Below are 25,438 nucleotides of genomic sequence, written 5' to 3' on the forward strand. Positions count from 1 at the left end.
GAATTTGGAATTATTTCGCATTACCTTTTATTCCATTTTGCAGCAAACACAACAATTTGTAACTGTATTCTTATGGTCGAGATTCTTCACCGTTGAACGAATCCTCCATCATCAGATTTTACCCCAAAGCCTAAGCTTAAAAAGCCGGATTGAATTGTTCGTGCAATAATTAGACAAGCTAATTTATTTTTATTCCTAGCGCAAATTTTCTGTAAAAGCCGAAACATTGGCCTGTTAAGCAGATTGTTAACCACAACATTGCGTCGCCACCGAATAAAGCAAGCACGAAGGCTAGCCCAGCTTTCGAAAGCAATCATGCCCGATTCCAACGATCGTGCGCTCCATTTTAGTTCACCACTTTTATGGACCACTTTCCACCGCGCAGTTGTCGGTGCCGCAACGGGACGGGAACCGCAACGTCCTGCCACCGGGCGGGCTGGTGCGAATTACTACGCGACCCCAACACGAATCGCCTGCCAGTGGACCACCTAAAGTGATCTTCCAAACGATACGACTAATTAAAATTATGGGACCCACCAAACCAAACAACCCATCGCCTTCTTTGCACACGTACGCGCGCGTACCCAGTGGCAATCTTCGCGGGCGACCTTTGCTTTTCGGCTGGCCCCGTTAATTGCTTCAACAAGACGTTAAATCCCGTTTCGTGCTATTACGTGACATCAAAATCGTTCATCCCCCTTTTTGTTGCCTCAGTTTCACATTTCTCTACGCCTCTTCGTCGAATGGAGTTCATTTCTGCGCCGTCTTTGCCAGTGCTGGTAGCAGGTAGCAGGAAGAAGGGATTGAATGGCAAAGAAATTGATCGAAAGCTAAAAATACTCCCGGCCACCGAAATCTAACACCATCCCCCCTGCGCCAGAGTGTGTCTTGGTACATGTTAAGTCATTCTTAAAGTTTGCCAACCCGATCGAAGTTCTTTGCTGGCAGATGGATACAATCACACAACATGGCCAGATTGCTAGTGCTAGAAGTGCAATACTTGCGAAAGAGTAATGCATTTTGGAGTAGAATATTATGTATGGTTGAAACAATGTATATGTCGCTCTGCCGACGACGGCTCGAATTGTACCATGTTTTGGTTGTGTGGAGCGGCCGTATCGGCCTGTTTGGTTTCTTCGACTGCGGTCAATCGATGCAATCAGGAGAGGATCTATAATTTATCATATTTATAGATTATTTACATACAAATGGGCAACTATTCGCTCATTAATTATGGAGCCGAGCATCTTCGGCAGATGCCTTGTTTCGTCCTTACGTTGTACGGTATGCGTGTGCGCGTGTAAGGCCTTGAGCGGTAGGTGGTTTTGTATTTGGCAGCATAAAGAAGACGATAAGATGGTGCTGCACTACCCAGTCAAGATTTGCCACCAAGACAATCAATAGCAATTAGTTGTGGTACCGATACAAGAGTGAATTTGACAGTACATTTGTGCACGTAAGATGCCCAACATTGAAAAGTTATTGATATCTCTATGTAGTACTACTTTTTGTAATGTTTAAATCCTCTTTTTAATGTGTACTCTATAATCTTTATTATAAGGTACTTCAAATGCTATTTTATTTCAATAAAAAGTAGCACTGCATGAAATAAGAAAATGTTCTTCTTTCATCCTGAGCTGCTGTTTGTTGTCTGTACAAGAAAACATGCACATCTGCTGTTTTGGGTTTAAAATGTTCTCTTTTCCCAAGACAGTTTCCACTGGAAAAAGCAACGTTTTGCACAAACGGTTAAACTGGGAAGAAAAAGAAAAAAAACAAAACTCATTAAAACACCCGCAACACGAGAAGTGACGCGCTCCGAAGCTTTGTTCGAACCTTCATGTTCATCTCGTTGTCTGTGATGTGATGTATGAAACAGGAGCCTGCTCAATTTCTCCGTGACATGTTGCTTTTAGACACGCGAGAAACCAAACACAGACCCGCTGGCTTTTGCTCGAACATTGCAGGATTTTTTTTTCTCAATAATTATCCTTCTAGTAGGCTAATTACCGTTGTCCTTCCGAGAAAGGTTCCGTTGAACCTGAGCTATTTGCATTTCCTTGCCAGGCAGACGGACTCAACGAAGACGTCTTGTAACAAGATGAACAAAAGCGTGCACGCGTCAGAAGACACGACCGAGCTATACCACCGTTTGGCTTTGTTTAGACGGAGACAGTGAGTGAAAAATAAAACACATAAAAAACATGCTGGCATGCTGGCATGCAAAGGTCTTACCGAAGCGAGGAGGAGCGTTGGGAACGTCTTACTAGCAAACCGATAACCCGAACGTGGCGGTTTTCTAGCTCTAAAACTTTATCATGAGAAGTGAGCGCCGTAGGAACGAAGATTTGACATCGTACCGGCCAAAACAACCCCGGGTGCCCATCCGGGTGTGCTTTTTGGGAAGCGGAAGTCTTTAAAACCGTTTACCATTATTTACCTTTTCGACACGATGGTTACGATTCTTCTGACGGCGGCCGCTCGATGAGAATCAACCGAATCGTTTTGCGTCCCTTTGCAGTGATGAAGACGATGGCGATGATGACGATGTTGGGTGATGGTGGTCAATGGGACTCAACTTAAGCCCGCAACATGATGGCGCTTTGTGTTAGCAACAGAAGGGCGGCTTTCAACGCGTGCCCCTGGGAAGGTAATAGAAACGATCGGCGACGGAACTTGACGCCAACCAGCCCCGAACTGGCGGCTAAGATACAGTCATGAAAAAGGGTTCAAATGGATACGAAGAAAAGCCAGTAGTGATGCACGCCGCCTTGGCTCGGAAGTGAAAATGTGGTAGAAAAGTTTTACGAAAACTAAGGGCACTAGTCGGTCAACCTGACCGTCAACCCTTGGCACTTCTTGCGAGCTCCAGCAAAGAAGGGTAAGGCTGTTTAATGAATGGTAAATATTACCGAACGTTGCTTCTTGAGACGCTTTGCGCCTCACCTAGAACAAGGGGTGTGCTTACGATTGTTGACCCCATTTCATAAAAGGGAGCAGTTTATGTGAGTGTGTGTGTTTTTGTGTTAGGTTTGTCTGTCGGCAAACTGTGGTAAGAAAAGATAAGTGCCGCGAACATGTTGCTACGATGCGGAAGCGGTCCCCTTTATTAAGCCAAAGACCATTGACCATCGACGTTAAGATAGTAGTATTAAAAATACAAATTGATGCGGTCAGTACCAGCATAGGAAGGGAGGTTGTGGGCGCCCGTGGTACAGGCGACGCTTGGCCTCGGTTTGCTTTAGTTGTTTTATTTGTCATGAAAGATTTTCTTCCTAGTGCGAATGACTTAGATGCTAGTAGGGAAGTGTTTTTGATCAAATTCTGGGTAACTAAGTTTTCAGTTGTGCATTTAATTCCTGTGTTTTGTGTGTATGCGTAAAGTAGAACATAAAATGGTATTAGGTAAATAATCAACCGTTGTGCGGGACTTGATAGCTTCTTCGCACGGATGGTTTGCTTTGCAATCTCCGAATGAGAAACGTGCAGCCGAAGGAGAATCACCAAATTATTCCACACAGTAAAACGACCGCAAAATGTCAGCTTGTATAACACAACCGGATAAGTGTAACGCAGCTGTACTTTGCTGTGTTAAACCTTTTTGTAAAACATTTGGCTTAGTGTTTAATGCAGAACAATAGTTCTATTTCATGTTCTTCCTTTGCCTGGCCGAAACTCAGCAACTCGCGAGCAACGCTCCTTAATATAAAAGCGTTGCACAGATTTCAAAGCTATGTGACCTTAAGATGTACCAACTGTTGGCGGAAAGGTGAAATTTTATATTTTAATGGTTATTTTATTAGCTGCCAGGTTGTTTTCCCCACCCGCATCATCCACCTGATACGTCTTACTGAATATGTATCGCTTTCTTGCACTAGTGTAAACTCCGCATTTGCTCGTTGCATTTTCCACTCCTTGGTGGTGGCTTACCACCGTAGTGTATTGTTCAGTTTAACTTTACAAACCATCTGGTTTATCGTTGTTTTTTCTTCTTCTTTTTCTGTGCTGTTGCACAATTTTCAGCCAAGCCTTTTGCGGGATGGTTGAACAGCGGCCGCCGTGTTAAACAGAAATTGAACATACTTTTTGGTTAGCTTTTGCTACGGGATAACAAACAAACAAGATTAACAGGGCATGAGCAATGAATAGAGGGGCAAATAACTTGAAGCTTCGTATAGTATAAAGCAAAGTCGAGCAGTTGTAAAAAATTCGCAGAAAGTGGGTATAATAGCTAGCTCGTGGATCGTTGTATTTCATAGACCAAAATAGTATTTTTACTGTTTAAACCATTCTAGTGGAATTTCAAGCATTTATTTAATACAAAGGAGAACAATATTTTAAAATTATATAATTTATTATAGACCAAAAATGATAAAAATAAATAATTTTAAAAACGTGTAAAATCCGGTTTATGTATTACCAAGACCATACAAACATTAGAATTTTATTTTATTTTATCGAAAATCTTTAAGTTTCATCGTCATGAATTGACTTCTAAATAAATTGTTCTAACTTTAGATGGTCAAATATTCTCATGAAACTGCAATTGAATATATTACAACTCTCTTCTATAGCATCGATATGAAAAATCAAGTAACATGAATCATTTAGATTATGTTAACCGTAAGAGCTATCTCGTTACATTTGAAAACACTCGTTCGATATCATCACATTATCTTGTTAATGTTACGTTATTCTCATGTTTCTCATTTATCTGGGACAGTTTACTGTAATACACACTAAAACATGTTTCAAAATTCTTCTTTTGATGTTTTTAGTCAGTTGCTACTTTGTTGGACACTCTTTAGACAAACTAATTTTTGGTCCTGATTCAATATTTTGTCACATTTCTAATGATTAGCAATGCAGCGTAACCGTTCCGGTGGCACAGTATCGACGGAAAGAACATCGTGTCAACCACACATGAGTAAGCCGTGGAGCGTTGGATAACGAGTTATGTACACGGTCACATTCCGAGTGACAGTGCTCGGTGGCTGGCCGGATACGGCACGCTCGAAACCCGATAGCACAGTACCGGATGCGAACGGTTAGCTGATGAGCCAAGGGAGGATTCAGCCATCCAGTGGGTACGGCTTGCCCGAGCGCACGTGCGAAGGATGCGACTGTAACACAGCCATACACACACACGAACGAGGACCGAACGAGAAAACAATCGCACGCTCGGTACATAGCCCACGTTTATGTACGCCTCGGGGCAGCGTCCGAAGCTGAAAAGCGACTCCGCTCAGCTCAAGCCAGAACCAAGAGCACTGGGCGCCTGTGCCAAGGCAAAGCGAACCGACCCCTACGCATTCCTCGTGACCGTATCTCCCCTTCCCCCCCCGCCACTATGTCACCGTCGCACCCCTTTGCTGTGTCGTTGTCCTCGAACCACGAGCTCAGGAAGGATCTCGGCGGCACAGCATCGGGCCACCCAACGGCACAGCATATGTGAGCTGCGGCAATGAGTCACGTTGGGTAGCCTTCAGTGCTAAATTGCATACCCAGCAAGTCAAACATAAATAGTTTTCCCGAAATTACCATTTCACCTGTGTACTGCTTTGACCGTGTCAAGTGAATTTCTTTGTGGATCTTCAAAGCATAAAGGAATTTAAAAAAAATAAAATAAAACGCATACGCGATCGTGAAAAATGTTCGTCCCTAAAGTTGACCAAGATTTGGTAGTTGTGTTGCTGTTTTGTTTTCTCGCATTATGTGACACGGTATAATTTCATAAACGGTATAATTGCATGTTCACATTGGGCATTCTTGAGTGCGGTTGTGCTAGTGATGCGATCGCGATCGCGATGATCAGCCTAATGAATGTTATTGAAGCGCAGCGACGCATCTGCTCGCGATGGTTAAGTAGTGATCGATATGCAGTTCCTCGTAATGCAAAGTTGAGCAGCACCGGTTGTGGCACTTTTGACGAATGTTGACAGTTGACATAGCTTGAACATGATCATCGTTTGTAAAGGCGGCTGGTAGCAAGGCTGCACATTGTTCTGCGGGTGATCTATTCTTTGCAAACATGGTGATGCAGTTAACTGGAAAGAAGAACGAAAAACGTCCATAAAACAGTTGGCAAATATTGTATCACATTAACGGTGTTTTTTAAACACACGGCGTACAAGTGGAGAATATTATTATTCAGCTGTAGCTTGTGCTACCTCTAGGGAAAATTCAAAGGTGTTTGTGCATAGTAGACATTTGTACTGCGAACGAATCGAATTCATCGTTAATTATATAGGGCTGAGAAGAGAGCAAGCTGCATCATTGACGAGTGATAGCAAAGCAATTCCATCATGGACATTCCGGGTGTGAACGAAAACTGGGAGCTGGAAGTGAATCCACTCATGCAGGAAATGCAAGCAGCTCACCGAGAAGAGGAGTACTTTAATCCTCAGGAGGTAAGTGCCGTAACACCATCACACGGGGAGGCAGGGAAAGCTCGATGCGAGTGTGAATGATAATTAGCTTGCAATATTGCCACTTAAATAAATAATCCCTTTTCATCGCGGACCGTTACAGTTGCTGCACCGAGCTAATCTGGTCAATATTCATAAGACGGTGTCAGGTGTTACGGTTTCCAAATTATCCACCAAACAAGCCAAAACTATGTGCATACAGACAGCAACGCATTTAAAACACGTTTCAAAATGTAGATTTAACATACGGCAAGTCGTTGTGGTGTGTATCGTAGGGATTATTACCTTTGTTAGAGCTATGTTTTTATTTTTTATTGGCCATCATTCCATGGTATGTGTATTTAAGTTAATTAAGAACAACTGCGTTCTATATTTATTTGGTTTTGTTATGTCTGTCAAGTATTTGATTATGAATGATATCTTCCTATGAGACAAAACTGTGCAACATGTAAACATAGAACAAACTTAATTGTGTCCTTCTCCAGTCAATGAAAATGTACAGAAAACGAAATCAAAACGAGTTATTACTTTTTGTCAGTGTATCATCGGTCGGTGTCCGTAGATTCGTTTAAAGAAGAAAAAAAATGTATGTACATGCTTATTCATACTGATAGTTGCCAACTCCGAGCAAAGTAGCTACAAAACAAAAATCTATATCATCCACGACGGTTACTAATTGAGCTATTGCTAGCAGAACGATCTCTCAACAAAGCGCCAAACAATTTAACTAAGCCAATGTTCCTCAAAAGCATCGACGCATTACATTGTTGATTCGGTTTTTCCCGCTATCCCTTCGGGCATTAGACATGTAAGCGTATTTTCCAGGCTTTTTCCACCGAACCTCCAACCGTCCAACAGCAAAATTGTTGATTATCCGTACGAAACGAGCGCCGGAGTGATTACCCTAGTTTATTAGCAAGAACGGTGCCGAACAACTACCGGTGCCCCGGTCCCGATGCCGAGTACGCGTACGGTACGCTAGAGGATCGTCGGCATACGGTACCGGGAATCATTCCGGCAGCAACAGAAGCAGCAGCATGTTTCAACAACTTTATTTTTATTAACCCATTTGGATCATTAATATTCCGTAGTGCGTAGTGTGCCCTCCATTCCGGTAGAATCATTCTTCTCGCCCGCTTACGCATCTTCATTATGAAGTTTCGCTATTTCGGCTGTGTACGGTGAAAGGCTGCATCGTGGAAAATGTTTCGGAACATGGATGCAAATTATAACCTAATCAACGGTATTGCCGTGGCATGGGTATGGCGTTGCCAACAGGGAAGTTCAGGAGAGGTGTGGTATGGTTAGAAGTTGGGAGGAGTTATTTTTCTGTTCCTCCGGAAAACGTTTGAGTGTTATCGTCCTTTGTGAACACCAACGAGAGGATGAAACTTTGAACATTGCCGGTAAAGGGTATGTGAAGATTTAAAAATGATATTATAATACATGGAAAAATGTGAATTCCATGATATGTATATTCGTAGTACAGTAAATTTAAGAACCATTTTATATGATATACATTCTGAAAGAAGTACAGTAACTATAATTATAAAAGATAACAGCTATGAGATTACTATGTTTATTGTTTTGAGAGATAAAACCTAATATAGAAGAGGTTTTATTAGATCCTTCTTCAAATTTTACTAGATACTCAAAACTATCAAAATATTTAAAAAAAAGTTGGTAAAGGTAATACTTTGTTAATAAGCGATTGAAAAATGTCCCAATAATCAAACAAGAGACATATTTTTAAAATGTCAGTTAGAACTATCGAAAGCACTGGCAACGCAGGGTTTAAAAGGATTCCTCTGTATGTTATTGTAGATGGAGCGCTAACACAGCTCACAGCAACTACAAGATCGACGATTAGTATGATACGCTACTTTGTAGTAATTTCGTAGGTTTAGAACAAACTTAGTTTTTGTTTCTATTTCCCATCGCCCGACTCCTGGCGGACCCCTAAAAATCAAACCACCACAGTTCACACACCCATACTTTACAACCCTGCTGAACAACTACGAACAGATGTTGTTCGCTCCGTCCGAAATTGGTAATACTTTAGTTTTGTGGTCGGCAAACAAATTTATTGACTTCGTGCTAGTAGTACCCGTTGCCTTCATGTGCGAAGCGAACACCGGACGCGAGACAGTAACAGTAAGGCCACCCTGAATCACCTCGACAACAAGAGAGGCCAGAGTTTTCCGAGAGAAAAAAGAAAATAAAAACGAAAATTTATACAAAAAAGAGGCATGAAGCCGCCCTATCCTTCCCTGTTGCCGCAAATAATCGGTGACCAAATGAACGGACCAGCTAAAAAAAGCTCCACTCACTCCCGGGCACGACAAAAAGGACCATGTACATCCATGGCCCCGGTCGCCCCAGCACCTCAGGGCCTCTGGTCCATCGTCGCTCATTGACCACTGTTGAGGAGGATGGGAAAAAATAACCATACAAGGAACGCGGTTGACCACGATCGTTCTGGTAAATGTCCGATTCTCCGATAAAATCGTAGGAGCTCAGCGTAACACCGGTGTACCAAGAGAGCTCCGTCATTTGTAGCTCCCTGTATCGGTCTAGAGGCTGTGTTGGGCCCCGGATGTTTAACCTAACCCAACCGCTTGCTCATTTTTACCTCCTCGCTGGTCACAATTCCTGGCCCGTTGCATCCTAGAGCGGGGCTAGGATAAAGGAGTAGAATAAATTATTGCTCATGTACGTACACTTGTCCCGTAGCCAAAACCAGCCAACCAACTTTTGGCATTCCGGTGCCGACCGTCTTGCTCCAGCCGACTAAACGGGCCGAGGGCCGATTTTCCCTCGCTCATTTTCCCGTTTCGGTTTTCCGGAACCGGGGGAAAACTCACTCGCCAATAGCGGGTGTCCAAGCGGAATTGGTGATAGTAAAAACCAGCGTCACAGCTGGTTAACTGTCCGAAGCTTGTCCATCCATGTCCGGGACTCGGGTAGGAGGAGAAGTTTGTAGCATTTTGCTAACAACATCTCCCTGACGATCAAATATTCAGTTTTGAGGGTGGTTTTTTTAATGTACATAATCAATAGAATGCTTCCCAAAAACAATATCCCATCGGATAATGAAATATGGCGCATGAAGAAGACGGTGTAGGAGAAAATACACTTCATTGTAACGAATTTAACGGCGGGAACGTTGATTAATCCTTTTTTATTTGTGTAGTTTTTTTCATCTTAGGATTTAATTTGGGATGAAAAATTATGTATCGAATAAATCAAGTAGCGTACGTTTGTTACTCACAATCCATTTAATCAAATAAATACTCAATTTATTCCTTGGCAATCGGTTTAAAATCAGATTGAAAGTAGTTATTACTTACTTAAAATAATAGCTATTAAAATTGTGGTGAATTGAATACTTCCTGCTTTGAAAATGTGAGCCTGGAGCACTATGCTCGACCACTATTTTTTCTGTACAAAATTTGTTCTGATTGCACCGCAAACAGGGAAATTGGAAAATGTAGTCGTACTCGCTTTTTTTAAGCCTCGATTCACATTAACGCCGAATTAAATGCATTAAAATTAATTAAAATGGCCGCCACCGGAACACCGCTCCGTCGGGTAAATATGACAGATGATTGCTAATTGAGTGCGGATGGCAGTCTGTGGTCGATTGCCAAGCCCGGTCGGCTAGAAGGGAGGGAAAAGGACGGGTAGTGGTAAAGAGCACAAAAAAAAAACCCAACGTCCAGGATCTGTGTCCATCTCGTTGATCCGTTTTCACGTGCGGTAGCGTGTGTAGTTTCCGCGTCAATTGCTCGTCACTTGCTGTGCGAATGGCTGAGCGAACCCGAACCGTCGGCGGAAGTGGACCCACTGTGGTAAGGGTGGGTGTACCGTGGGCACCGTTTTCACCTTGGCTGTGACAATTATTTTAAAATTTCGCTCAACCACTCAGCCGGAAGATGTCGTTTGATTACATCAATCGTTCAATATGCTTAATTTCACATTAATTTGCTTTCGGTCGGTAAGTGTGCAAACCGTGCAGAAGGGTTGTATGTGTGTGTGTGTGTGTGTGTGTGTGTGTGTGTGTGTGTGTGTGTGTGTGTGTGTGTGTGTGTGTGTGTGTGTGCTTACATAAACATGTGTGCAAAGTTCTGTTCATAGGGTTGGAGGGAAATGGGATTTGTGTCAACTGAGTGAAAAATTGCCCTTTTTTCTAAAGTGACACATGATGTAATGAGTTGCAACGGCACTAACGATATTAATTTTAGTTTCGCATTTTGTTTTTTTTTTGGCTTGTAATGTAAATGTAGCAAGTGAGCTTAATTTTTTTTTTTTTGCGCTTTGAAGTACGTTGACGTTAAAATGTGGCGTATAATTTATTGAACACATTGAAGGTCAAAACCTCCAACCATCGAAAAGATATTCAGTAGCACTATACAGTAAGCAGTCAATGGAAAATATAAACATCCTTTTATTCGTGGTACATGTTGTGATTTTATGCTTCGAATAGCTACAAGCTCATTTGGGAACATTTCCACTACTTCAAATGTGTTTGTGTGGTGTACTCTCGTGGCTAGTAGTTTTATATGCGTAGTTTCCTCCCCCCAGAGCATTTGCCATTAATTCAGCGTAAAAATGCAATTTACACCCAAACAGATTTTTTTCTCCATCATTTGAATGCGCTTTTTTTATTATTTTCTGCATTTGTGCAAACAAGCCCCCGCTGCTACGGTTTCTGTTCGGGCACTTTTTTAAAACCACCGGAACGATTATTCTGATCCAGCGAGCTTGGCTTTGTTTCGGTTGTCACTCTTTTTTGTGGGTCTCCTCTCCGTTCTGCCGGTGTTTTCAGATTGGACTCTATTTTTCATTCTCTGCTTTGTTTTCCACTCAAAGCCCGATGCTCCCGATACATAAAATATGGGCTTTAAATAATTTTTTGTGCATGCAGTGGAGCAATAATTATAATTCAATTTCCTCGACAGTACAACATTATTTTTGTACCACCATTTTTCACACACGTTTTGGATGAGTTGTGGGTGGTAGGATAGGAGGAGTTTGGCTTGTTGAAAAAAAGAAAAATCAATTATGATAATCTAAAAAATTGTGCATCGTTATATCCTTATGAGAATAAAACCTGCTGACTTTTTCATCGGCTTATATGCTAGCACCATATCCTGATATGGCTAAACTGTGTAATGCAAGTATCAGCATAAAGCATATCGATTTTTTTTATGAACGATTTGAGGTGATTGTATTTATTCGCCTCTTACAGTTAATTCAAAATATGTTTTTAATAACTAGTACAATCTTCTGTGCGAGTTATATCCTGCTTGCTATTTCCTTGTCCCCGTCATAGTCGATTAATCATATCGCATCATATAGAAATAGAAAAATTTATGGTTCATTTCAAAAAGGCATTTTTCTATTTTAGAAAGCGTATAAGTGAAAAAAACATATCTTCATATAAAAACACTAAGAGCAAATAATTGAAATGCACCGCAATAGAGAAGACAATTTTTGCTTAAATCGTGAAAATCGTTGTTCGATGATAAATAATGTATAAATAAATAAACAAATGACGCGAAAGACTCATGCATTTATAATAATATGCCGTCATTGATGCAGATATTTTTTGTTCGCTCTTCTGTGTCTGTGTGTGTATGTCGTCGAATGCAATAAACCAACGAAATGAGGAGACTTTTTTGGAGGCTAAACGGCAGGGAGCAAAAGGCATTCGGGAAGGTGCACTGAAAGAGCCTAATTGAAAAACACTCAACCTAAATCAAATACACTTACCGGAACGCATGCTACTGGCTGTGTGAATGCTACCCTTTAAAACATACAACCGCCGTGGAGATCGATCCGCCGCACACGGTTGCAAACGAAATTCGAAACTAATGTGTGAATATTCTGCTGCTGCTGGAAGTATTTATTTTTTCATGGCGAATGACGAATGACGAATAAAGTACGTTACATGTGGAGGGAGGACGCACACATATACACACAAGGTAGATAACGGTGGCAGGGAGAAAATAATGCAGATGCCTTCACTTGCCAAAAGCGGTTGATTGATGCCTGCAATTAGGACTTATTGTTATCATGTGTTAAAAATCAACTTAAAACAAGACACACACAAAAGCGCGATTAAAAGCGAGACGTATTAATTATGGAAGCTTTCCATATTATGTTCAGGTGTAGTTTAAAAATATTAAGGATGTTTATATAGATCAGTCTGCATCTGCATATGCTCTGCATGCAAATTGTGTTTCTACGCAGTCAAATTCAATTTATCCGTATGTTTAGTAATTAAATATGTTGTCCGTAATTAATCAACAGGCGAAACGTGTGTATACTATTTGAATTTTTCCAACAAACTTCACACGAATGTCGTTTGCAACGTACAGTTTCGCTTCAACAGTAACAAAGTGCATAAAACTCACTCTACTCTAGAAACCACACAACCCGGTAAATAGTTCCTCCTCGCCCAGAGAAGAAACACGATAAGGGAGGAGCCGGGAACCTCCCTGGCCCTGCGAAACATCGTCAGTGGTGACATTATTCGGCTTAAGAGGCGCTAAAGCGTTGCCCATGAAATAAATAAAAAAAAAATATATATCTCCAAACCACCGCTGAGTCCATAGAAGTTTTGGTGGTCGCAAAAGTAAAGTGCACCCATTTGCACAGCAGAACGAAATTTCGTGTATGTGTGATGGGTCCGTTTTTTTGCTGCCCCGGGTACTATTCTCGTGCATTACCGCGCACCGTGTGCATGTTAGTGCTGCCGCCGTCCTGACACGGTGAACACATGATGTGTTTCCCTGAGAGGTGAAACATAAAAAAGGCGCTACCGAAAACGAATGCTGGAGGCGCAAATTAACGCTCTTCCCGAACCGAGTGCCGTTGTTTCTCTTGGTGCGAGATTCTTTCTGATTTGTTCTGTGTGCAGCGGCCCAGTTTTGGGTCACGTTTTGAGTTTCTCGTCTTTAGGCATACCGCTTGAATTAAAGAAAGAAAAAATAAACTAAAGATGCCTAGGACATATATTCGCGACCCATCCACCTTTTAAGCGCACAGCCAACATCTACTATTTCGGGGACCCATTTCGGGACATTATTCCAAGCTCGTGCGACGGCCTGGTGCTTGTGTGTGCTTTCGTTTATGATCCGGACTTTTTTACGATCAAGATAAGTAACTGCAATGCCTTTGAAGGGAACCTCACAAAGCAGAAGCATGAGATGTAACGTGAATAATTTGATTTAATGGAACTAAGGCAATAAATCACATGTAGGCAGGGAGCACTTGGTGAGTGCCTGCTCTGTGCGATGGATCCTTACTCCAAATAGCGAAACAATGTGGTTTAACTTAAAGTTAACCTCTCTCGAAAGGTTCAGATTGGTACGGCTCACTTTGGTTGAAAGTAAAAGTTTTTGCAGGCAAAAGCATGTAATGGTTGTAGCTGTAGAGTAATATTCCACCATAATTAAGATGCAGAAGATAACGAGACACTTGTTGCCTGTGTGGATGGCTGGTGGTGATTGCTATTAATAGCTCGGTTCAACAAATCATGCTTTGATGATTTGATTACGGAGCTTCCAGTAACCGGTGAGCGACCCTGGAAAGTAAAATACTTTTTATGGGCCAATTTCACTTTGCCTCTACTGCACAGGGCACAGCGATGCAGCGCCGTCAGTAAACGGACTGTACTCTAAAATGGTAAGGTAGGTAGGGTGGTAAAAGGCGTAATGTTGGGTGTAACTGGGCGTAAGACATCATAAAACAATTATAGTATGTGTTGATTATAGCGAGTAGTAAAAAGGATTTGAGTGATCTTATTTCTGCCTTAGCCACGGCCGAAGTAACTACAGTAGCAGACAAGCAGGCAGGCAGGCTTTATCACTCCAGCAAGAGGGCGCACCCCGGGAGCAGCCTACACTGTAGCTGAGTGGTAGGGGGTTAGGAGAAGAAATAATAGTAAAATTTTGCGGTCCGCTATTAATTTTGCTCGAGCGCCATAAACTAAAATTTGTTGAAATAGCTCATAATGTCGGAAATCGTCATAAAGTCACATTGTGCTGCTACCCTGCATGGCCGTTGACCGTCTACGTCGTTTTAATGTGCTGTTAACGATACGTAGGCCACTGGGTAGCAAGCTTATCTTAATTTAATGATTACAGCTCTTGGTTATTATCGTTTCAGTAGGAAGCAGCAAAACCGGGATAGACATGATGGCAAATACAGAAGCTGATTTGATTTGGTTTAACTACCAACATTAGAAGGGGTTTCATATTTTGTTGGTGTAGTATTGGACACTTAACAAAGACGTAGAATAATAGCATCAAGTGTTAAATCACACTCCAGCAGATGATCATCTCAGCAGACTACGTAGCTGTTGTAACATTCCAAAGTGAAAGTGCAGCGCTATCTCTAGACGATCCCTGTAATCGATCATCGGTTCGATCAGTCGTGTCGTTTTATCGAGCTATCCCTATCTTCGAGCTTTAGGGGATGCCATATCCGTAAATCCACAACATTCGACGGGACGGGCTAACTAAATCCTTCTTGGTCAGTCTGACCTATATCAGTCTTGCCGTGAATGAGCTGGTCACTGCTGGTGAGGCGCTACGGTGGCGAAGGACACTTTCTTAATTACGATCCCTATCAGTAGCAGACGGGAGTGGACACAAAAGTCTGGACAGGCAGTGGCGAGGCCAAGCAAATTAATCTCTCCGTCTCGCGCTGCTGTCATCATTGAAATGTACACCGTACGGTCTAAACCGCAGTCACGTTCAAGCGCCTTCCTGCCCAAACATACACACATACACGCCTTGTGGGATGGAAAGGCGCAAAGACGCCAGCGCATCTTTCTAACCAACAAAAAAAGGTCGTTCTTCGGGATCTTCACCGGAAGGTGAACATGAGCTTCCTTTTTTCCCTCCGCTTTCGTTTACCGTTTTTACCTGTCTCTCCCAGACCCCGATCGACCCATTCTGAGTGTAACGTTCTGCTCTGACTGTAACGCCCCTGTCCGATCGTGCTACCTGGAACGCGCCGCGCCGTTTGTCGACCTCGGAAAAGCGTCCCAGGCTGACAATCGGGGCAAGCAGAATTTTGAAGGCATTTATAATCCACTAATTGTTTGGCGCCATCCAGTTTCGGGAATGCGGCCTCTCGCTTGCACACCATCTAAAGTCCGTTTGTAAGGTGGTTGGAACATTTTTCCTTTCCTTTTGAGGGCTTTTGCTTTCCGTTCCCGTTGTTGCGTCCGAGGACAAGAGGACCGTCATGATGCCATTGCTTTGGTTGTCTTCTTAGCAGCGGACCGAGGCACTTTTGGTGGCTCAGTACCCAAAACTCCAAGGACCCAAGGAGTGCGGCGTTAAGGAAGCGCCAAATGGACGGACGGCACTGGCGCACTCGAACGTTGGAAGCGCAAAAAAAAGAAGCAAAGTTACAAGCAGAAGGGAAACTTTTCATAAAAATCGTGAAGCCGTTCCCTTCGATGTGTGGGGAGCGTCCGGGAGTGGCGCTAGCACGCCAAAATCCAGCCCATTGCTGGATTCTTCCGTAGTGGAGGAATGGTGGAACATAAAAGTTTAAGGTCTGTTTATTGTTTTCCTCGTCATCCTCGTGGTCCTGGGTATGGGGCTTTTTTTATGTGAGCCTCCTTCGTTAAGCCCGCATCGCTGTAGAAGCGTGCTCTCAGCGCCTCTTCGCATGCTGCCCAACGGCGATCGCTCCAGCCCGCAGTGGTCCAGCCCGCAGCGGTTTTGCAGCCACAAACCATGACCCTTTCCTTGGCACAGTCCCTCCATCGTGCCGTCCGTACGACTTGCGTCTGGGCGCAAGATTTTATTGTTATCGCTGCGTTGATGTTGACCATACAAATAAAATTATATTATTTTTTATTGATGGTTATTTTTGCCTTCCTCGCCGTCCGGACCTGTTGCAATGCTGGGCATATGTATGCGTGCCTGCAGGGTTTGTTTTTATATTTACTTTTATTCATTTTTTGGTTTTGTTTTAGCAGAGGCTCATCCCTATCTCAGGCTTGTTAACTGCTTATTTTTCCTCTCTTTGGCGGGATCGGCCGTCCGGAATGGAAAGACATTCTCTAAGGCTCATCACCTTCTTCTATTGCACATCAGTGACACTAGTGGTCGAGAGCTTATCGTGGTTGTCGTCGTTGTGTTGTTTTGTGGCCGTTTTTTGTTGTTGTTTTTGTTGTCGTCCACTCTTCTCGCGATACGGGAAAGAATCGTGGCTGGCGCGACGGTGACGCTGGCTGTGGTCAAGTCTCCTCCGGAGGTAAAGTTGTTGAAATGGCTATTATAAAAATCACATTTTTATGTATTGATTAATTGACGCTGTAAATTTTTGTGACATTTTCTGACCATGCCCCTTACGATGGCTCGCCCGTTTCTTCCGGCACCGTTTCCATGGTACGTTTGGGCTTTGCTGTCCGGCACACACCCTCTCCGTGCTTTCGTGCTGACGCGCTGAAACGCGTCACTGTCGCGTCAATCAATTGTGCACGTTGATGTTTGCTTGGTTTTGACAGTTTTTGGTTTGTTTTTAGATGGTCGTGGTGAGGCAAAGTTGATCGCAAAAGTCGCACATACTAAGTCATGGCTTGGTGTATTTGACTGTAACTCAAGTGCATTTAGTGTGCATGGCATGGAATGTTCCAAATATTTATTTTTTCTCATTAATGTTAGACTCGTGTTGTAGCTATGAAAATGAGATTGTTATGCTAATTAAGCTAATGAAACATATTTAAACAATGCACTCGAGAACATCCGATTCTTGTAAGATGTAATCATAAGCATCGGGTTTGATCAGGGAAGTGTGTTTAACATAAACTAAGGCATACCATTTCTTGACAAACAAAATTTTCTTATCACCTCCACACCTTACTGTAAGCCGTTTTACGGAACTGAACAACAAAAGATTCAAATGTCCTTCATGCTTCAGAAAAATAGACAGGATCGCCCAGGGCTATCCCTTCAAACCCGTAACAAAAGATTCGGAGCGTACTTTCTTGTTCTACAATGACCCAAATTATCGCCCCGAACCGTTCCATCCCCGAACAGTTCCAGTTTATGGTTGAGATGCAAATGAGCGATACGGAAAAAATAAATACAGGAAAATCACTAATGAGCGTCACAGACCGTCGCAAACTTGTTGCTAGGTCCACTACCGATTCGCCACTGTCCGGCGGCCAACGCTTGCTCTGGCAGCATTTGCACAACGCGCTCGGGACTGCATGCATTCCGTCAGCTTTTGTTTCCTTCAATCAGCCCCTCGAGCGTTCGGTGCGAAGGCCCGTTCTTCGGGCGCGCGTCTCAGTGACACGGTGCGTGGGTGTCTGGGCTTCGTGCCGACCGTACCAGCAGTTGATGGTCTAGCTGGCCTATAAATTTACATAATCAATGCATCAATGCATCATCATTGCGGTGCAGCCGCGAGGTCGAGGTTACCGCCGACGCGGGGTGCCAAAGGTAGCCCGAGATGGACAAGTGCCGGAATTGGGTGTAAAATGTGGAAAGTGCATAATCAGCTGTGTGCTTCTTTAACTGACCATGTTCAACGTTTCAACACCTACAGCGTAATCTGTTGCAATGCTCACTCTAACTGTGCGACCGTTCGGCGACGGCGGCCGTGATGATTGTATGCGCAAGATTTCGCGCATAAGATGTCCTCCGTCATAAAGTATCCGAGCTTAAACAAACAACAGCGAGCTCATCGACGTTCTGCCCCAAGAGCCATTCAATTGTTGGGGAAGTTCTTGGCTTGCTTGCGTTGCTTGAGGTTTGCGGTTAGTGGCGGGTGGGGGGACGCCGAGGTCGAGTATGATTTGTTAAGCCAAAGCCCCAAGCACCAGCAGAAAATCCTTCTTGTTTGTCCACGTCTCCTGGCGGTTCCCCGCAGCATATCAGTGTTCTCGAAAGTTTTACAAGTTTCCACGCTGGAAGCAATCCATCGTTGCCGTTGGAGCGTCCGCATCGTGAACAAACGGGGCTGTAAAATGTTTAGTTTGGGCTAAAATAATAAAACCTCTTCCAGTCATTTGTTGCACTTCGGGGGGTTGTTGGGAAAAATTAAAAAGAAAAATAACCGAAGAGATTCAATTTAGAGTACGCAATGCAGTTTTATTGAGCATGCTTGGCCGTGCGGGTCCCGAGCCAGTTCCTTCCGCTGAGGAAGAGATCGTTCGTTGGGGTGGTGGGTGTGTGTGTTTTTGCTGTTGCTGTCTTTTGGACTGCAGTGGCTGTTGTCCTTGCTTTGGTTTGCAGTAACTATGGTCCTATTGTGGTGTGAGCATTCGCGAAACGCACCGTGACGCCATGCCGGTCAGAACCGGTCCAGCACAACGCGCGGATCTGTTGCGAACCTGTGCGGAGCGTGCCGGCAGCGACGAAGAAATGACTAATTCCATAAACATTTATGTCTGTTGATATTGCACTTTTTATGATAAATATATTTAAATGAGCTCTCCGTGGCGATTGTTAATGTCTGTGCGCCCCAAGCGTTGCTCCCGGGGGTCGCCAGGTGAGGCGCCGCGTGGTGCTGTGTGTTGAAAGAAAGCACAAGCAGCAAGAACGGCCAACAGCTACGAGCGCAGATACCGAAAATCCCGAAATTATTACTGGCCATCAATGGTGCGGCTGGGTACGACTCTGCGAAACGGACGAAACGTCTCGCGAAGCGCATCGTTCGTCATGCAGTCGTTCCTGATTGCAATAAATAGGTTTTCGTACACTGTTTGCATTCGAGGACGTTGGACGTTGTAAACCGTTTGGGCAGGAGTCTAAAACCAGGGAGGCTTTCAGCGATACGATGGGGATTGTCTTAGCAAGTCCGTAAAATGGCGACACAGATGATTAGTTATCCTCAGCGTGGATAATAAACAAGCAAAACCATTAATTTCATAATAATCATTTCGGGGTTAACGAGCTAGTTTAAAAAGGGCATTTAATTCTAATTGTTTCGTCGATCTTCATATGCAAGCCAGCAATTTGGGGCATTCGTGTAGCAAAGCTCTCAACATATTTAATGCAGGAACAAAAGCCATGTCGTATTAAATATTTAATTTGACAGTATGTGTCGACATGTTTACACATTACGTTCTGAACAAATAAATTTTAATTAGGAAGTATCATATTCTTTGCACTACACCAACTACAATCCGGCGAAGTCTTGTAACATTCATCAGCATTGCAATCTAGGATCTATTATTTTTCTGAACATTTGCAATACAAACACAGGATCTTTAAATGAAATAAAGCAAAATTCAATTTGAAATTATACTTTCTCCACACGGAAAAAAAGCTTTTTGTCTGTAATCAACAAAAAAATGTTATTTGTTATCAAAGTTATAATTCCATTTTATTGCAGAGCCTTGGAAAAGCTAAACGGGAATGAAAAGATTTCTAGAAATTATCCTAGAATATTTAAAAACATTATTTTCCTTATATTTTTTATCATTTACATCGATAGTTTATTATTAGCTGATGATGCATTTTTTCATCCATTATACTATGCTTCTCATTATAAGTAAATAAATCAAAACAAGCGATTGTAACGCTCTCTGGAGCCTTCATTGATGCTCATAAATGGACTCATTAATCTTCTTTCAAAACAATCTAAAGCACCGTTCAAACCGCAACTAGCGATGATGACCAAAACAGTGCAGTGCAGTTCCCCTTGCAGCCCATTACGATCACGTTCACGAGCTGTTGATCACTGCGATCGGAGCGTAGCTAGTCGATTGTCCATGAAGAGTAGCGTTTGCGTAAGTGATTTTCCGATGCAAATTAGGCCATCGTTCATCCAGCCCGTCGAACACAGGGCGTCGAGGCGAGCTCTCCTCGGGCAGCCGGTCCATTCCCATTCGATGCGTTGCAATGCAACTTCCAAAACAATAGGCGTAGCGAGTGGTGCGTAGGCAATGTGCCACACATCAGAGCTAATGGAGGTGGACCGCACACACACACGTGCCTCATTCGCACCGCTAGCCAATAATAATCGTAATAGTAATAATAAACATCCTGCAACAGCTCAGCAACAGCCAGTGCACACACACACCGTGTGGCATGTAGCTTACGGCAAGAGATGGGCAAATACAAAAATGAAAGATACTCCATAACGACATCGCCCGGAGGGAAAGGAGAACAGAGTAGCAACTATTTTTTAAGGAAAGGTGGTAACAAATATTACTGTTGCCAAGTCGTTACCAAGTCATTCCGGCGGTCCAGGCTGCAATGTCAATTAATGTGTGTTTTGCAACAAAAGCGCCATTATTACTTCCACAGCTTTCGTCCGCAAACAGTTAAGAATGGTGTTAAGCTGCACTAGCTGCTAGAGGGCCATTGTGTGGCTTTATTCCACTGTCAGTGGAGTCGTTTTTGTTTTTTTTTTTTGTTATGCCAAACGCACTCACTTCCCTAAACGAGCCTAAAGATGGATGCCAGTTAGTGTAGTTTTTTGCCAAGGAGGAGTGGGCTCCGGATGCGGATTTGGATTAATATCGTGTGCTTTCGTATGTTAGCTCGTGCAGTTTGGTTTGGTTAACTTGTTTTGATTGTTTATAGCAGCGGTGGTACATTGCACTTCCCGTTCCGCTGCTTGTTTAATGTAGGAGCGTATAAAAAATGACGATGAAATATAACACAAACACTTATTGCACGCAGTATCTGTAGCCGGTGCAACGGTAATAATGATGGTCATGCCGGTCGAGATTTCAGTGTGATTTCTTAGGCACACGATTGCATGCTGCTCGCGGTAGTATAGGCAGATGGACTGTGTCCATGGTTCTAAGTTGAATCGGGCATAGAAAACACGGCCAGGCGTTCAATTGAGATGGCAAAGAAAAAACTTACCCACGTACAGGTGGAATAACGTATTTACAGTTAGGGCGGGAATGGTGTGCTGAATGAACTACTTTTTAAAGAGAAGCCGTTACATCTCGCCCAAAGCGGAGTTAATGGTATTTCTCTATTACACCCGTATGTCAAAGAGAGTTATGATAAATGTTGACTAGGATTTTTTATCGATTGAATCGACACTATTCACGATTTATTCAATAACTATTCAAATGTATATGCATTAAATCTGTTTTTATATTGAGGCCAATAATTTTGCCCTGAAAAGATTTTCATTAACACATTCTATGTTGTGATTGTTTTCTACATTATTTTAACCGTAAAAACACGGAAAACAAAATGGAAGTTGTTAAATCACATTAAACAGCGAATTAGTTTGAATATCTTAAATTTCACGCCATAGCTCGTAGGCTGTAAGGAAGCAATACATTTTTCTGGCTGAAAAATATTGCATATATTCGATTTTTAGGTCTAATTTATTATTATCTCATTTATTTTTTTAACTGAGACGTTTTATGTCTTGGTTTTGAAAATTATATTTTTATAATTAATTTGTGAATGGTTTATCGATACCAATTATCGTTTGCAAATAATATGTATTTTTTAAATATAGAAAATGAGTGTGTTGATTGTAAGTATCAATAATGATCTCCATTGTATCATTAATAGCTACAAATTAGCTCTCGGAGGAAGAACGATACATAAATCCGTTACAAATGTTGAGAAATAAGACAAATGTTAGGAAAATTTAATGAAAAATGAGAAGCTCTGTGATAATGATACAATATATTTAACGCTTCAGTAGATTACTATTAGATGTCGTTTCTATAAGACTGATCATTCTAAATAAAGAATGGACAGTGATGGTAAGTCTTAATCGGTAGTGAAGATTATATAATTTTGTTTAAGTAATGAAATAATAACCTGTAGCTAAATTCATAAATGTTAAGCAAATAATTTCATCCAATCAAATCCAAAACGAAGTAACTAACAAATGCTGAAAGAATTGTGTGCAATTTGGTAACAAATATATAAAAAAAAATTAAAATTATTTTTTTTTTTATTTTGGTTTTATAGTAAATTATTAAGCTCTTGTCAATTGTTCATTGTTTATTACTTGGCACTGGCATTTTAAAGTAGAACCCATTCCTTTTTTCTTCGCTTCAAATTAGTGCGTAAAACCAGCGCCCTTCACTCAGAAGGGCGCAAGGTGACGTGCTGTTGGTTGAGATCAAACTTTGGTGCTATAATTGGCAATGGCTTTGAATGCTGTTAATTACTTAATTGTTGCTTCGAGCTGCCTCTCCCATTAGGCCATCGATAGATATTCGATCATAATCAATTTCCTTCCAAAAGCTGGCCGCACTCCACCGCTGTACGAGCCTTCCACAAAAAGGTGTATCTGTGTGTTTATGTTGATGGCGCGGGGGGATACGTTTTGGGTTGTCGCGGTCGCAAGATAGCCGTTGAGACACCTACCAGGTTCCTGGGGTTCCCCAGGTTCTGGTCGTCAAACGTCAAGGTAATACATCATCGTCATCAAGGCGTTCGAAATACTTTTCACGATCTCTTCCCACCGCCGCCATTCGTTTGTGTCACCAGCGGCCGTCAGCGGCGAAGGCGGCCGCGAACGCAAACACGCAGTCGAACGGGTGACGGGCACACACGGGCACACCGATGCCACGCTATTGCGTTATTGAGCGACCGAGAAAGCACGAGTTGGATGATGATTGAGGAGAGTCGATTGAAAAAGTGCGGCACTTTTATTGATAATCTAGTGCCTTGTCAACTGCCGCCAACTGCGCTCTTCATCTTCTTCGCTTCGCGCTTCACAGGCCGCGCGCGCCGGCCCGATGGCGACGACAGACGACAGCAAGCAATCAATATTGGTCGCTCATGCACACACCACAGCGCCTGACGCATAAGATTGCCGTCCCATCGTTCGCTCTTTCACTTCCAGCCGATCGATCGACGACCGAGGCGATCGGTGAACAGAGGCGGAACGTTCCGTCAGTCCGGAACGAACATCGAGCTCACGGTACATGTGTGTTGGAAATTGATATTTGACGGGGCCGTTGTTTACTTTGTTATCTTTAATTCATTTACCGAATGTTTACGCCCCACGATAAGGATACTTGCCGCTTGGGACGGTTCGCAGTCGTGAAGTTTTTTTCCCAAATCACACTTCTTCTACCCGCAAGTGTTTGTGTGTGTGTGTGCGAGGGACGAAAGGATCTGTTCAGATTTGGTCGCACTCTAATCCACCTTGACGACAGACGAAAGGCGATTCCTAACGATCTTCGAATCGCTTTCGCTTCGAGTATAATCAATGCTCGGCGGGAAGAAAAAACTCCAAATCCAATCGGAAAGATTCCAACGATGGTAGTCGAGAGGAAAGGATAGGACGAAACGAAAGCGGAAACAAGGACTCAAAACACTCCGAGCGCAAGTGGTAGTGTCTAGCGTAAAAGGGTAACGCTAATGAAAGACACATCACCGGCGACTATCCTTGGTCAAGAAAAAGTTCTCCCTTTGCAACTGCGTTCTCGGATTTCAGGTGTCTCCCGCGTTAGCAGCCAGCAGCAGCACAATTGTTAAATGCGTCGAACGATTCTGGTGCATCCTTTCTTTCTCCCTTTTCTTCCCTTTGCCGGGTGCATCGATCGCATCGCTGTGCAGATGCACATTTCGGGTAGGTCCGTCCGACTTTGACGTCTTTGTTGTTGTGGTAAATTTAATCCGATTTTCCCGAGACCCATTTCCATGGACGGGTAGGACTCCGTCCATTAAAGGAAGAAACCGAACGGCGCAGCGTTCCTTCTGCAGCAGCCCGTCGGCCTGTCTCGGTTGCAGGCTTAAGATGGATTGAGCTTTTTGCAAAAAGATTTTCGTCGGATTTGTCTGACGCCATCATTACGGAATGATTGGCTGGCAGTGCTGATGGCAATGGTACGATAAAACCATTGCTTGTTCGGTATTTCCGGTCGCCCTTTTTTCCCCGCATCGCTACGAGAAGGTGTTGGCGCTGGCGCTCTATTTGCGCAAATCAACAATTCGATCAGGTAAGAGTGGTAAGGCAGTGTAAATAGAGAGTTTTTTGTGTTGGCTTACCACTGTATTTGTACGGCGGTATCCATCGATTTAAAAGATTCGATTATTTCGGCAGACCTGAGTGCAACAGAAAAAAGCGGTAGTTTGATTGAGATGCAAAGTGAAAGAAGTCGTTGCAAAATATAAAGATGAAATCGAAATTCGTATCGTTCTGTTTTGGCTATATCGATACGATAGTCAAAACAGTTACAACACGATCTTGATAGAAGAAAACGTTTCCTAAATCAATCAAACACAAACGATATGATTTGCTTGGTAGACTATCGTGCAGCAGATTGAAATAGAAAAATAATTAGAATTTTAATTATTTAAAGAAAGAAATTATGTTTTTCTTGAAATTGAAATCATTTTATCCCGACCCATATTTGGTTCATTTTAGATTGTTCATTCGCCAAGAACTCGTCGCTTTCGTACGGCAAGCTTAAATAAGTCTAAATCAAAACATAAATCAACAACATACCTATACTCGCCATTCAAAAGCTTTCGAAAACCAATAATCGATTATGTGTCATAAAAAGAGAAGAAAAATCTAACTTTACCTACGCGCGTCCGTAGCTGTGGAGCTAAAAAGAGTACAAAAAAAGACATAAACAAAATTAAGGATGGCTTTGTTTGATGGGCAGCACTCATTGTTTTTCTTCGGTAGCGCTTTTCTTGAGAGGAAATTTGTGTAATAAATTTGATTGTTTCGCCCCGATTCTCGGCGCGTATCCGGTTCGCGGTTGGTTTATGGATGTTTAAGGGTAGCAGAAGCATCAGAAGCATCTCAGCATCAGCGACAGGCGCGTTGTTGGTCAAAGGTAAAAGGTTCCGTTGCGTCTTTTAGTCGAATCGTTCAGCTAGCGGAAATGGTACTCTAGCAAATGGGGCAAAGAGGCAAACCACACCGGATTCGCACTTTGGGCTGAGGGAAAAACGAAGTAACATCGTATGCGAAGCCGGCGAGAGGCTTTTTTCTTGTTTCGTCTATGCTTTTTATAGTATCATTAATTTTATGTTTATGATTTATGATTAATTAATTAATCCATCAGCTCTTTC

At 42.8% G+C, this 25,438-nt stretch overlaps 1 protein-coding gene across 1 annotated transcript in view; it reads left to right on the plus strand.

The window, feature by feature from the left end:
- The first annotated feature begins 5,497 nt into the window (after positions 1-5,497).
- LOC1275836 (homeobox protein araucan) overlaps positions 5,498-25,438 on the plus strand; it is a 104,292-nt gene continuing 84,351 nt past the window's right edge. The window contains exon 1 of the mRNA XM_061642636.1: positions 5,498-6,410. Coding sequence (XP_061498620.1) covers positions 6,306-6,410 — 105 coding nt within the window. The 5' untranslated portion in view covers positions 5,498-6,305. The remainder of the gene's footprint in view (positions 6,411-25,438) is intronic.

The sequence above is a fragment of the Anopheles gambiae genome, chromosome 2, assembly GCF_943734735.2.
Source record: "Anopheles gambiae chromosome 2, idAnoGambNW_F1_1, whole genome shotgun sequence".
NCBI lineage: Eukaryota > Metazoa > Arthropoda > Insecta > Diptera > Culicidae > Anopheles > Anopheles gambiae.